This window comes from Pollachius pollachius (genome assembly GCF_949987615.1).
Source record: "Pollachius pollachius genome assembly, chromosome: 3".
Classification (NCBI taxonomy): Eukaryota; Metazoa; Chordata; class Actinopteri; order Gadiformes; family Gadidae; genus Pollachius; species Pollachius pollachius.
The window spans coordinates 41,663,861-41,679,467 of record NC_136936.1 but is presented as its reverse complement, the minus strand read 5'-3'; the positions used below and the strand labels follow the sequence as shown (position 1 = coordinate 41,679,467).

The 15,607-nt window shown below is 39.8% G+C and overlaps 2 protein-coding genes across 13 annotated transcripts in view; both read left to right on the top strand.

Moving 5' to 3' along the window:
- Positions 1 to 3,828: 3,828 nt before the first annotated feature.
- pofut2 (protein O-fucosyltransferase 2) lies at positions 3,829 to 11,279 on the top strand (the record flags this gene model as incomplete). Its single annotated transcript, XM_079731791.1, has 9 exons — positions 3,829 to 4,007; positions 4,353 to 4,606; positions 5,070 to 5,214; positions 5,910 to 6,020; positions 6,330 to 6,396; positions 6,734 to 6,859; positions 6,967 to 7,147; positions 7,832 to 7,955; positions 10,676 to 11,279. The coding sequence occupies 9 exons, from the start codon at positions 3,829 to 3,831 to the stop codon at positions 10,827 to 10,829; spliced, it is 1,341 nt and encodes a 446-aa protein (XP_079587917.1). The 3' UTR covers positions 10,830 to 11,279.
- Positions 11,280 to 13,295: 2,016 nt separating this feature from the next.
- The window catches only part of abca12 (ATP-binding cassette, sub-family A (ABC1), member 12), a 78,979-nt gene continuing 76,667 nt past the window's right edge, over positions 13,296 to 15,607 (top strand). For all 12 annotated transcript variants that reach the window (XR_013811686.1, XR_013811687.1, XR_013811688.1 and 9 more), the window contains exons 1-3: positions 13,296 to 13,510; positions 13,799 to 13,873; positions 14,463 to 14,556. Coding sequence is in view for 6 of the 12 variants with exons in the window: in XM_079731989.1 (XP_079588115.1) it covers positions 13,808 to 13,873; positions 14,463 to 14,556 (160 nt within the window). In the remaining 6 variants the exon portion in view is untranslated. The remainder of the gene's footprint in view (positions 13,511 to 13,798; positions 13,874 to 14,462; positions 14,557 to 15,607) is intronic.

Here is a 15,607-nt window from a genome sequence, read left to right as displayed (position 1 = left end):
GGATGTTAAATGAAAAAAATAAAAAAGCATTACTGTCTTACAAGGAAATCCTCTCAGGGTCAGCTGCCTGTTCTTCAGTCAGAAAGGAAGCAGACCAAGAATAGAGGGAAAGGCTGATGGAAATATGAAAAAAATGAAAAAACTCAACACCTGCGTGACACTTTTGAAACAATGGAACTGAGATTGCAGAATAGAACCATGCTTGACATTTATAGTCCAACTGGGACCTGGGTCTTCCCTTTAACTAAGTTGGTCACCACTCTCTTCCCACTTCTTCTTGTTTGTTAAACTTGTAGGCCTTTATAATACATAAATAGTCTGACCTTAACAAGCAAACACAAGCAAAACGCAAACTCTAACAAGCAACATAAATAATTCAGTTTGCATAATAAAGACACACAGATTTAAACTTGGTCTCCAAGGTTCAAGCAGAACACATTTCTGTATCAGTATAGTCTTCCTATTTACAAGCTACATTAACAAGGGGCCCATCATGTAGCCTTTTCCCCAACAAAACCCTAATAAACCTGCTGGTTTATTAGGGAACTGTAAATAATTGTAAATACTGGATATTTGTATTTATTTCACCATTTCAATATTTGTACCTGTGTTTAACAGATCTGACTTCCCCCTCAAATGCCCTCATACCGCATTTCGTCCCCGGAATGTCCTTGCAACAAAGACTGGTGGAACGAATAGGTCCATGGGAGAAGTCCCCTGTCATTTGTTGGTATTTCCTGTTTGATATGATATTTCCTCCAATGATTGCCAACATCTCTGATGCAGCGAGATTACACTTTGAGTTCCTCCATGTGCAGTTCTCCTGCTGGAACTGCACTATTTGATGCACAAGGGAGATATATGTTGATTTAATAACATGGACAGTGTTTCCCCTATGCATCAAGCAGTGGCGCAGCGCCGCCGCTGGATTACTAGCGCAACTGCAATCAGCCATGCAAAAACAAAAACAATATATATATATTTTATTTTAGAGCTATAAATGTTATTGGGTGCCCCAAATGCTGTTATTTTTTTTACTGAAACCCCTCAAGTGTGACATTTTCATTGGAGAAATAGTGAAATACTAACAAAATAGTGAGCCAATGTTAAAAAAAAGTGACCTAATAATAGGAAGTAGCCTACATATTTGATGTTGGTAACCAGAAAAAACAGTATTATGAAGCACGCTAAGAATGGCTAAGAATTGCAGAGTAAAATTTATTTGCGCTAATGTTAATGTTAAAATAATATGGCTCGCTCACGAAGTCCGCTCTGCATGCTATTTCTTGTTATATTGTATTGTTATACCAGTGTATGAAACATTTTCTGTTGGAATGCACCAGAGCCCTACTGGAAACAGTGATCACACTATAACGCCTACATCATCAACATCAGCATCATGATCGCACACATAACCATATATAGGGTATGTGAATTAAATGGACCATGACTCTTCTTTTCTTGTCTCTTCTTGGCAATGTTTGATTCTTCATTTTTCCTTCTTCAACAGCGAAGTAGTGCATGCATGGTTAAAGAGCTATACCTTTCTGTGCAGACCATTTATTTGAATTGTATTAGCTACATGATGCAGCAATATCAAAACAATAGCGATTAATACTTTCCATGAAACAATATCACCCAGACCTTGAAGCAAACTTTTATTTGTATATTTTTTCATTTTTTACTTCTTTCTTTACTTCCTTAAACCTGATCCACAAATGAGTGCTGTTGGTGGTACATCTTTTCTTCTTAAAACTATAAGTAGATGGTCAGGCATCACATTTAAGAAGTAGGCCTCATTTTGGACATTCTTGATAATGTAAAAAAGTACAAAATGAATCCAGCTATTTATGAGTATGTTGATGATATCCAAAAAACATGACTGAATTTCCAGTGCCTGCTGTCACCCAGTTTAATAGAATTATAGTCATGGGCAATGTGTAGAGTAATTAAAAATGTTTTGGTCAAACTGTCTGCCACACAAACAGGGTGGGTGGTATTGATGTTCCAATTTCAGCCTTTAGTTCACATGTTACAACACATACAACTCCCCCTTGACTAAGATGACAGGGAAGACAAACGTTGGTCGCAGAGAGTTCACTGAGTTCTGCTTTACAAGGTAGTTTTGGTCCGTTCGCATAACATTTGTGGCTTGCTAGAGAAGCTAGCTGTGTAAGGTGCAATCACCTTCCTACTGGCAGCTGGAATTCACTACTGGCAAAATCACAAAAACAAACTGGAACTGGTTCAGTAGACGCCCACTTGAGAAGTGGATACAGGTCACATCACGTCTGTGCTTATATTTGCATCGCCTCCTGCCTGCCAGCTGAGGTGGATTGTCCTTATCAACTCCAATCCCCCCAGAAGCCACATTCAGCCCCTGCAGCCCCTGAGAACAACACTATGACTAAGTCATAGCTTTTCAGTGACTTACTTTTGATGCAACCAAGTGCTTCTCATTGTAAATAAAGCAAAAGCTGTTGTCGCTGTTATATTGCGAGCTTATAAAATAGTTAGTTACTTAGTTATAGATGGCTCCTGTCACAAGTTTTCCTTAATACATGCATAGGTTCCATCTTCAGCCTCTACATTATTGAAGTATCTAATCATATCAATGATTGGTTTCCTCCTACTCTTTTCCCCCACCAGCTTACATCTTCATTTAATAATTTAAATTAATTACTAAAAAGTGTAAATAAAATTATTAGTTTAGAAGAAGCAGGATATTTACATAATGTGACAAATGGGATAGGTTAATGCAGTTACCCATGTAAATGTCTCTCGGACAAACACACACACACACACACACACACACACACACACACACACACACACACACACACACACACACACACTATAACAACTGGATAGTTGTTGACAGGGATAGGGACCACCAGTTGGAGTTGTATGTATTATTTTGAACAGAGTAAGCCAGTTGTTCAGCCAGTTAGTTCAATGGTTAGGATTAATAGAAAATGAATATTGTATACACACCGCAAGCTATTTTCAAGTATTAAATACTATCTTCATCTGTTATTTTAGGTGAATACTATGACCTTCAAGATAATTTACGACGAGGTGCCTGGAACACTGGCGGTCTTGGAGTGACCACAAGGTGGCAGTACCGGGTTGAACCACATGCTATCGTGCATATAACCCATGGACCTATTATATAAACCAAGTTCCTGAAATTGTTATATATTTAAAAACCAATCCAATCATCAATTGAAAGGCTGTATGTTGCAGTAGAAATTATTTTATTACATGTTTGACAATTTCCTACATGTTACCTACTGGATAGTATAGAAGTCTAAGAAAAATAAATAAAAATAAACAATTATATTTGGAAAATGATAATTCCCCAGTGATTTTTATATGTAGACCTATATAGAAGTATAGGTCTATAATAAAGGTATACGTCTATATGAAGGTATACACAATATTTATTTTATGTAGGTAGTATATTTTTACATATTACTTATTTTTTCTATATTATTTCTTCCTGATTTTGACTTTTTTTTTCTATGGTAGTGGGCCTTATCTCTATATTGGTGTTATTGACTATAATTATGTAGCCTAATGCCGAGTAATGTAAGCGTTATACTGCTTATAAAGTTAGACTTGATAACATTTTAGGTTAACGGCTTACTTTTTCTTTCAGATGCACCAAAAATCATGATGTACCAACATAAAATGATGTACCTTCATTACTTTAAGTATTTCAAAGAATAATCTTTAAACAAATGTAAATTAAGAAAATGTGAATATAGTTGCTTAGCAACCACAGACGCTTTCTGCACCCGGAAGTGCGTGGCCGGTTGAAAAAACATGGCGCACAGGGCACCGATCACTGCATTATTATTGATATTTTTAAGACAATCTGTTTTTAAATATATTCTTTCTGCAATTTTAATTTATATAAGCGTAGTTACAGTAAGTACTCATGATGACGTGTTCAGTGCAAGTCACGCCGTCAACTCGCAGATGGCTAGAGCAAGAGACATACGGTAAGTTTGCTAGCTGTCTATATTCAAACATTCGCTTTGAGAATAAGTTATTATCCTTGTTGACTATAACACTGGTTAATGTCAAAATGCACTCCTATCTCTTTCAATGTATTTGTTGTAGTAAATGACGATGTCGATTGTTTCACAACTAATAGACTGTAAGGATTGTAATAATCCAAAGCATTTGATAAATACTACACATATGCGAAACTTTGACGTTGTGCATGAGGCAGAATTCATAACGCAATATCTGTGGATGTCTACTCTGACCATGTCGGTAGCCACATTCGTTTACATCTGCTGAAGTATTTGGCTACATCAGCATACTCAAATAACGTCTACTAGGTATCTTCTATACGATGTGAACCCACCTGAGGGTTTCAACTTGAGGAGGGACGTCTACATACGCATGGCATCCCTCGTGAAGACCCTTAGGAAGGATGGAGAGGACTGGGTCCTGGTCCTGCCCCCGTGGGGTCGTCTCTATCACTGGCAGAGCCCCGACATCCACCAGGTTCGCATCCCCTGGGCAGAGTTCTTCAGCCTCCCAAGCCTGCAGGTCAATGTGCCTGTCGTGGAGTTTGAAGACTTCATAGCTGGTGAGACTAGAGGCTGACCCGGAACCTTGTTGTTAGCATGCAACCCTTTTCCTCCTCTGCTCAGTAAATATTAACCAAATCTGGACATTGGCCTATGTTCATGTGAAATGTTTTTTTTATTTGTTGATTGCATAGGCAAAGAAGATTCTTATTTTATTTAGTAATTTTTGATTGAATATCATACAAAGTAAAAACTTATTTTAAGCTAAACTTTTCTCTTCTATTCCACTGTTTCCTCACCTTTATTGGGCACATGCTGTAGATTGGATGGCTTAAATGGACCGATTGGACTATATTTTAATTCATTCTGACTATTTCCTTTCATTTATGTAGGATCTGCACTGAGCCAAAGCTAGCATTTGCAGCCTGAAACCATTGTGGTTTAGCTAAGTCTTTACCGTTTGCTTTGGGACTGCACAAACAGTTATTAACAAATGTTTCTTGCAATCCTATGTTGAACCAGAATCCGGCGGCCCGTTCGTTGACCACGTCCTGGTACTGCAGAACTACGCAGAGGGATGGACGGATGGCAAGTGGGAGGAGAAAGTAGACGAGCGTCCCTGCGTTGACAAACTAATGTACTCCAAAGATCAACAGGGCTTCTACAGGTACCACCACACTGGCAGAACAGCACACTGCACCCTTTTCTGTAGAACATCTACATTTATTGTCTTTTTTTTCTTGAGGTGAAGGGGTCCAGGGTGCTCAGCAAAAACCTGAGGTGCTAGCAGCAGAAATAAGTCAGAGGTTCAGCAACATAAAAGCAGCACGCTAAACACTTTGCATTAGATTAATATTACCACATGTACTTTGATATTTAACCAGGATTATTTTTGAGACAAAAACATTCTAGCAGTAATCATGCCTCCATTTCTATGCTTTGGCCTTCTGACCAATTATCCAGTCTAGATATTGAGACCTGAACAAACAAAGGGTCTCATAAAACAACCTGAATTCAGTGTCGGAAAAGCTTCGAAGCAACCAATCCAGCTAATAAATCAGAATTTCTGATATAAATATTTAGGAACTAGTTACAATTGAGCAGAGGTGTGTGGGGGCACATATCAATGACCTTCTGATTTTATTCAGTTATGATCATTTAAAACTATTCAATTCACAAATCTTAAGCTTATTTCTTAAGATTTTCTTCATTAAACTTAAAAAACAAACTCAAGATTTACTCAGTGGAATAAAGGCAACAAGAACAAAGAACCAAGCTGGGTTCTCAGTGCAGTCCTTTTCAAAAAGAGCCATAGATTTCCAAAATGGTTGTCATAGTACCGTATTTGTTTTCCCTTTCAAGGGGCTGGTTTTGGGGCTACGAGGAGACGCGGGCTCACAAAGTCATGTGTATGTCTGCACAAGGCCACGCTTCCATCATCGCCCCCGTCCTCCACAGTAACATCACAGCCACGTGAGTCCATGCACAGCCTTACAATAGCAGTACAATGCCAAGCTTTATGCCCTTTTAAACACACACGATTGCACACAACTGGTGCTATCTATAATAACCTGAAAGGTACAGGTAAGCAAACATATGTTTTTGAGTAAAACACCTCAAATCATACTTAAGTATAACTAACCATTGAACTAAGAGATCAGTGTTTAAGTGCAAGGACCAACCAGAATCTTTCCTTGCCCTTATTGGCAGTAGCAAATTTGGACTGGGAGACTGACCCAGCCGCTGCCTGTTGCTACAAATTACTTTGAATGTTTTTTGTAGATCAGTTATGTTGGACCGTGCAGAGACCGTTCTGCATGACCATTATGCTGGCAAGGACTACTGGAGTGTAAGTGTGATCATTGTTGTGTGATGATGAGGATGTAGGTGATATCATGTAGGTGTCATATCTAAACAATATTAATCTTTTTTCATGTCTCGTGTATAAATCAATGTAATTAATATTTTCTTCCTGATGTCATTTTCCAAAATTATACAAATATTGCATTCCAGTTGACTAGGACAAGGGACATCTTTGTGCAATCACTTGAATCGTTTAGCGTGCGATTTCCAAGCAACCATCTTATGGACATTACCAGCAACATTGAAGCTGACTTGTGGCATGTTAACCCTTGATAATGGAATAATTCAGGTTGAAACCTGCTTGTAATCATGTTTCACCCTAGACGCGACGAAGCATGGTGTTTGCTAAACACTTACGGCTCATTGGAGATGATTTCCGGGCCAAGTACCTCAACTCCACTGACGGCAGCGACCACACTGTGTACAACGAGGACTGGACTCGTATGAAGGTGAGGTACACTTGATGCGGCCCGGTTTAAACCTTATATCCATCGTAGTTTGTTGGCTGTGGATGTATACTAACCGTTACCCCAATGTTGGATTTTGTTGGGCCCAGGCTGAGCTGGGCTCGGCTGAAGGTGGGGCTTATCTTGGAGTACACCTGCGCCGAAAGGACTTCGTCTGGGGTCACAGGAAAGACGTGCCCAGCCTCAAAGGCGCAGTCAAGAAGATCCGTACCCTGATGAAAAAGCACAAATTAAACAAGGTCTTTGTTGCGACGGATGCAGATGATGAAGGTAATGAGGCAATAGTTAATAATCTGGGATACTGGAATAAGTGAGGATATGAATATCCTCACTTGAGTTACTTGAGATACTGCCTAGTTCACTAACAAACAATCCTATACTGATTTCCGGATTTATTTTGAATTGGCCACAAGGGGGAGTCCACATCTTTCCAGTTATTGGATAACCTATGTCTGTCACCATGGCGCAGGCTCAGAGAGGCTGGTGGCTTGCCTCCCAGACTGAAACTGTACATCCTTTTACTGTTTTTCACTATAAATGAATCACATTTATTTGGGCCTGGATTATGGTGACATGAAATTTTCATATTGTCCCAAGCCTAGATGTGTCACTAGAGAAATATTCCCATCTTTACAGATGTGATTTTTCAGGTATAATAAACCATTGTGCATCACCCCCCCCCCACACACACACACACACTCCCATGTTCCATCCGTGTTTTATCCACCATTCATCCATTTCACAAATCTGTCCCTTTTTTTCTTTTTCTTTTACCAAATGCTCATGACATTCAGTTCACATAGCGCCATCCTAATTGCAACTCACATTTTTCAGATTTAACTCATGATCCAGTGCTTGCCAGAGATGGTGTGTCTTGTGTTAAACTCACTCGTCCCAATGTCACCTGACATCAAGGCAGACCGAGCCCACTAAATTGAACACCTGTCTACACAGAGCTGGAGGATTTGAAGAGGATGCTCCCAGAGATGGTTCGTTTTGAGCCAACCTTAGACGATCTAGAGCTCCTTAAAGATGGAGGAGTGGCCATAATTGACCAGTGGATTTGTGCACATGCCAGGTAAGTTTTTCCAAACAATGTCTCATATGTATATGTTGCAAAAATCCACAATGCAATGTGCAGACATTTTCCATAGATATTTTGGTGCATTCTCTTTGTCTTAAAAACAATGACCTACTGATTTGAATGACAGCTATTTAAGCCTTGACGTGTCACATAGTAGTCCAAAGTTCAAAATAGGACTTACCGCTTACATAATGCATTGCTTATGTGGACAATGACAAAGCCATCTCCATAGCTGCACCCTCCCTATTGACGCCGCTCCCCAAACACATCCTTTATGGCACCGATCAGTCCATATTCAAAACAATAATCAAAACACACCTTTCTAAAACTGCATTTAACCCATTTGTGCCGGCTGCTGCGCGGCGCAACATTGTATCTACTAGATACAATGTTGCGCCGCGCAGCAGCCGGTACAAATGGGTTAATGTCTGGCTAAGGTTGTGTTGTATATGTTTTAATTGCTTTTATGATAATTTCAAACGTAGGTGCAAGGTCTTGAGGGCCACGAAAAGCACTATATAAATTAAATGTACTATTTCTATGATATGATTTTAAAATGCTTATTTTCTGTTTTCCAATGATGGCTCGGTTTAGATTGACACCTCGTTTAAAAACTCAAAAGTTCAAAATTCTTTATTCTTTTCATGGGATGAGGAAGTGAAAATCAAACTCAGTCATTGGGATGAGTGTTTTTAACACAAGATACACCATCTCTGGCAAGCGTTGGATCATGAGTTAAACCTGAATATCAAGAAGGACGGCTTAGATTGCCAAAATAAATTACAAGGACAAGATTGAAAACAAACTCATGTTAAACATCATGATGGGGAGAGCCCCTAAACCTGCAGGGATCAACTGCTCAGACCCCGCCTCTTTTGCAGAGCAGCTTAACTACTTCTAAAGCAGGTTCAACAGCAGCAGTACACCAACAAGCTGGACCCTCCCAAGCCCCAGTCCATTCCACCAGGCTGTCGTCGTAGATGAGGAGCTGGTGGCCTCTGTTCTGAGCCGAGTGAACCCACACAAAGCCCCTGGCCCTGACAGGCTCAGAGGCAGAGTGCTTAAAGACTGCTCCACTCAGCTAAGTGAAGTCTTCACCAAGCTCTTTCAGAGCCTTCTGGATTCAAGCTTTGTTCCCTACCAGTGGAAGGAAACCACCATCATTCCAATTCCAAAAAAGACACATGCCAAAGACCCAAAGGATTTTAGGCCAGTTGCCCTGACATCGGTACTGTGCACATGTATGGAAAGAGTTGTAGGACACCACCTCTCCAGCATGGTAGCAGGAAGACTGGATCCACTCCAGTTTGCCTATAAGGCCAAACGAGGAGTAGAAGATGCAACTCTGACCCTTTTGGATACCGTGACCAGACAGTTGGACTCATCAAACCCCCACACAAGGATTTTATTTATGGACTTCTCCTCTGCTTTTAATACTTTACACATATTCACACTGCTGCACTTTCTAGTGGAGCTTCAGGTCCACCTCACACTGATTTTATGGATTAAAAGTTTTCTACAGGACAGGCCACAACAAGTGCAGGTGAATGGTTTCCCCCAAGGTTGTGTTTTATCCCCCGTTCTCTTCTCCGTTAACACAAACAACAACTCGTGCAGTGGAGAAGGAATGACTCTTTTAAAGTATGTAGACGACATGGCCTTAGTAGCCCATTTGACGGACACAAGAGCACTGTCTGACTACCATCAGACAGTGAACACCTTGGTCACAACTTTCCAGGAAATTTCTCTGGAACTCAACATTGACAAATCAAAGGAGCTGTGCTGTCGGAGCAGGGGAACACTGAGCTCACAGGAAATGTTTCAACCCCTCAGCATTGGGACAGAGCTGGACACATCTCTGTCCCTCTCACAGCATGCTGACTCTGTCTACAAAAAGGCCCAGCAGCGCCTCCACCTGCTGAGGAAGCTCAGAGTTTTTAATGTGAGCAAGGACATTTTAACTGTGGTTTACTGTTCACTCATTGAATCCATACTCACTTTCAATATCTCAGCCTGGTACAATACCCTCACCATCAAGCACAAAACAAAAGTTGCCTGTATAGTTAATCAGGCCGGCAAAATAATTCCCCAAACCCCCCTACCACAACTGTACATCCAGGAAAGTACTCAGGAAAGCCAATATAATCACACAGGAGCCCACCCAACCCCCTCCACCAATCCTTTGACTCACTGCCATCAGGTCGACACTACAAGGTCCCGTTGGCACGAAAAAACACCTACAAAAAATCTTTCATCCCCACTGCCATCACCACACTGAACAGTCACAAATAGGCAACATATCTCACTCCACTCATCCCTTTGCACTGCTTGCATTTTTTGGCATTCATTTATTGTCATTGTTTTGGACTGTCTCTGTCTTGTATGTATTTATTTATTTATTTTGTGTAAATTGAACCTGCCCTAATAAAGATGAATTTCTGTCACTTGTGACAGACCAAGTTTTTCTTCTTCTTATCTTAACTGGTTTGGCCTTGATGGTTGGTGCCCACTGATTATTTGATTTGTTTCATGAGGGGTGGCCACTTTGAACTAAGAGTATGCTTGGATTGTTGTTGACACTGATTGTTGATGTGTCCCTGATCAAGACACTTAACCCACAATTAAATGATGTCTATTATCCAAATAATTATTTAATACTTATGCTTTAATTACTTCTCATTATGATTTAATAATATATACATCACATTTTTCAGATTTTTCATTGGGACCTCCGTATCGACGTTCTCATTCCGAATACACGAAGAGCGTGAGATCCTTGGCTTCGACCCTAAATCCACATATAACCGGTTTTGTGGGGATCAAGAGAAAGAATGCGAACAGCCAACCCACTGGAAAATCGTCTACTGATGCAAAAAAACATTGTTGACTGTATTGATGTTAAAGTGCCAATAGCAGTGTTAAAGTGAATCAAATATTTGTATTATGGCAGTAAGAGGAATCTTTTCAAATATGCTCTCAGAATATTTGGTTACATTTAACGTTTTTTCCAGAGATCTACAATAAGTGTGATACGATACCCTCTTTCAGACGATGTGTGCTGAAATGCCAAGACGTATGAATGCAGAAAAGCATTCCATTTTAATCGTGTCTTATCTGTTACCTGTTTATTATTGTATGTTTTTGGCTAACTTTCTTGTGCTTTTATGGATGACTTAAAATTATGTTTTCTTTTTATGAATGATGGTGTTTCAATCCCCTGTAAAATAAATGTGTAATTTACATTTCTTTTTCTACTTATGTTTTTGTCTTGACCTCTTCAAACTGGCCTTACTTACTACTTGAGTTTCACTTTACAATACAGTTGCATAGTGCAATGTTATGTGTTTTGTTTTTTTAAAAGGCAGATTAAATACATTTACAGACATCTGTTGACTCATGAAGAACTGCATTTTTAAAATTCAATTATGTCACATGGATTCAGATTTTAGATAAACGATACCTTTTACAAGCACACATTGTTAGATGTCTGAAAGCACAGGTGAGACAAAAGAGTTGGCATGGCATGTGAGCACAAGACATGCGGTCAAACGGATCTATATCTGAACACACCCTGTTTGAACTACCCTTTGACATTCCAGCATCATATTTTCCCTGATAAAACAAAACCAATTGTGACTTTGACGTAGTTAACATCCACTGATAACTAGCTCATAGGGTCACAAAAGCAGTTAAACAAACGGGGTGTATATGTACAAATATTTCATATATCTATACAATCTAGCAGTATAAGGGTTTTACATTTTTTATCAGAGGCTACTTCATTAATGGGGTCAAAAACCTAACTTCTAAGTTATTTAGTATAAGTGTTAATCAAAAAAGGTAGTAAAAGTCTAAACATTTCTTAGAAATGGATAGCTTTTCTTTCAGGAATAGTCTTGCATATGCTCTGTGAAAAAATCATTTTCTTTCTCGGTTAACCATACAGTATGTGAGAGCGAATGTGGATGACTGAGTCTGACTGGAATCTGGGATGGCGTGAGGCTGCACACCTGTTGCACATTAAGTTGTCAGTGTGCACAGGTAAAAACAGTCAATACTCAATGAGTTCTCCCAGATGGCAGTCACACCAGGTCTTGTATCATTATAAAACCTTTACAATAAGCCGGATTCCTAACACCACCTACCTGCGTCCTTTGTCTGGAGGAGCTATAAGTGACCTAGGTTGAGTGTAGCATTGTTCTTTGCTACCCAATACTATTTCAGTGTAGGTGTGTATATGTTCAAGCAAGATTCAAATATCAGCGTTTGTCTCAGTGATTGGAACGAATGTACATGTCATACTTTGTTCTCATGAACAGTGTTGACTTGCAGGGCCTGCATCACAGACCACAAATATATGGCCTGTTAAGCCCTTTGAGACTGTACCTGTGATTAAGTGCTATACAAATACAATTTAAATAAATGTATTTGTTCAGGATCCCTTGATTTTCTATGTAAAGCCACATCTTGAGATACTTGATATGAATCTCGCTATACAAAATAAAATAAACCATGTAAACCTGCCCAACTAAGTGAGGATTCAAAGATGGCAGTGTTATAACCAACACATACACACTGTGACTCAAACTAATGTGACTCAGAAAATTGGGACACAATTTTCGAGGAGCTATTCACAGGTTGATATTAAATAGGCCTATATATTAGTTTAAAATTAACCGTATTTTTCAGCAGGTGTAAGTGTGATTTGCCATTCATTACAAACCGTTTCAAAATCCGTCCTGTCCTGTACCTTCGTGGCATCAAGTGGGAGTGTCCACCCAGATGTGTGACGGCTAGATCAGTCTATACCCAGTGGACTGTAACTGGTGGGCTTATCTATCCACCATACAGCATAGGGGCACTTTAATTCGGAGTCAGGGAATGGCCCAATGCTTGGTTGGAGATACCATGAGTCGGATGGGTTGATTGTAATGAACTTCATTTTGTAAACAAAAACTATTTGAACGACGCAGCCACTAACAGGTATAGGCGAACTCCAAAGCGATGTTATAAACGCAAGCATTCTTTGAACTACATAACTGAGTTGCATTTATATTCCACATATACGGCAAAAGTGGTTGGTCGCACCTTGGTTATCAAAATGTTTGGTGGGAACATCCACAGCCAAGCTTGGAAGAGACCAAGCATCTTGAAACAGGGCCATGCAGGTGAAACACGAGGTTTTAGTATCACCAGACAGGTCCCGGCGGACGGGCGAAGGGCATACTTGTGTGACTTTCCATTTGTATCCCCACGCCTGACAACATCCCTGTGGGCGGTGCACTGCACGTAATATCCACTCCTTCGCAAAGATCACCGATTAGTTCAGCAGTCCCAAGGCACAAACAGATGTGGTGCCGTCTTGACAAAGCTCAGACCTCTTCTCTACGGACCTGTGCAGAGTGCAAAATAACGGCCAATTTGAGTTTTTTTTAATTATTTGCCGACGGATGGAGAGCGTCACCTGCTACCCTATGGCGCGCCTACAATGCTGTGATATGTTGTGATAATAACTACTTTTCTTTTGCGAAGAGGAAATAAATCCTGAGGTACGTCGGAACCGGTTATTCTCTGAGACTAGCGTTAAAACAAAGAAGCATTAAAACCACGTTTTTAAAATGAGTTAAGGTTAATTATCACCAAAATCGTATAGGCCTATATATAATTAATATATAGTCTAATATGTCATGACTATATAGCCTGTACACCATGTATCAAATTAACTACTGTCATAAACCACTATGTTCATTTTTATAGTCAGTTCATGCGGTTCAAGGTATATATTGTACTAAAACATGGGTATTTGTGTCAACGTCTTATTTTCCTCTTCTCCAAAGTTAACTGCGATGGCGTTCTTCCATCAGTTGCGTCTCCTCCTCTGGAAGAATGGACTAGGGGTTGTTCGTCAGCCGGTGAGCGGGGGTTAAACGCACTATCTTTGTTTGGCAGTTGTAGCTTGACATTTTGAACAACAATATATCCACGGTGTGGTTGTTCGATAGCGTAGGCTATTGACAGCCGTATCAAAGCTTGTGTTGCAATATGATACATTTGTAGGCTATAACATGTAACTTCTGCACTTTTAGAGGAATAATGTATAGAGAATAAACGTTAAGTGGTCCCATTTGGGCTACGTTATAATGTGGAGTGTCACAAACAGACACAATGGCCTCATGAAATTATACGGGGACAAATCTAGGATGAGAAAAAATATTATAAGTAGTAAATTATGAAATAATCTATCGTTTATACAATATTTTATCATTTCTAAAGTTCGCCGCCATAAAATACAATCATTGTATTCCATAAATATTTGTCCGTCTAGCCAGCTGACCACTATGTTCTAATCCCCTATCAATATTACATTTTCAAGCTATTGTTCTTTTCCTGGTGGCTGTAACTGAGCCATAGAAATACAGTGCTTGGGTATCACACTGAACCCGATGGGGGAAAACAGTTGTTCCCTGGCAAGGCCTGAGGGGATTTTTCTGTGTCTTCCAGGGATGGTCGCTTACAGTAATCATTTGGCCCATCGTCATCTTCATTATCTTGGCTGTCACCCGGAGGCAGTTCCCCCCTGTGAAAAGAGAACCATGTAAGTACATTTTTGGCTAAATAAGACAGTTGGAGAACACTTTATTAACCCTCTATATCTTAAACTATCAAAATTGAGATGTAAACTGACAATGTCTTAAACCTGCACTATGTACCTTTACTTAAGCATCTCTTGTTACTTGAAGTGTAACAGTTGCTCAGTTATAGCTATATTACTTTCCGACTAGATTTATTGTCTCGTCGGGTTTTCCCACAGTTAGGGGGGGAAAAGTGGACTAGAATAAAAAATGCATCAGGAAAAATCCCTGAATGGACTGACTTGTGGATGGCTGCTTTTTATGCTTGATAAACTTGACTGACATGTGTACCCAGGATTAAAGGGTTATTGAAGGCTTTCAATACTATCTTCTTCCTATTCTATCACAGAGACTCCTAGGATTCCTTAGATTATGAAGTAAGAACCTTGATGAATTGGTTACAACAAGGCTACACCCAATTTCCGTATGACCAAGGAGTTTCAAGGGCGTTGAAACACCTTGTAGTGTGCTTTGTTTGATCTGTAAGGTGCAATGGACCATACTCAATAAGTATTACAATCAGATGAATAGGGTTCTTCTTGTACTGTATTTTTTGTAAGGTTTTTGTAATTTGTACCGATCTTAATAAGCGTTATCTCACAATCTCAAGTGTTCCTGGTGTACGTGTTTAGGTTTTCTTCCTGTTCTTGGTGTTTTTGTGTGTGAGAGATCAATTTCAATGACTGAATGAGGGTTATCCAGTTGTTCTTAACAATACCCAATACCCACCCTCCCACCCCTTCTTTCGTAATTGTCGGACTGTGTGGGTGAGTGAACCACACCTAAATTAGACAAAAGTGCAACCGATCTATATCTGCTTACATCAAACCGGATAAGCCCTAAAAGACACACATGCATTGCACACACACACACACGCACGCACGCACGCATGCACACACACACACACACACACACACACACACACACACACACACACACACACACACACACACACACACACACACACACACACACACACACACACACATATATAACTAGAAAGGTGTCTCTTCA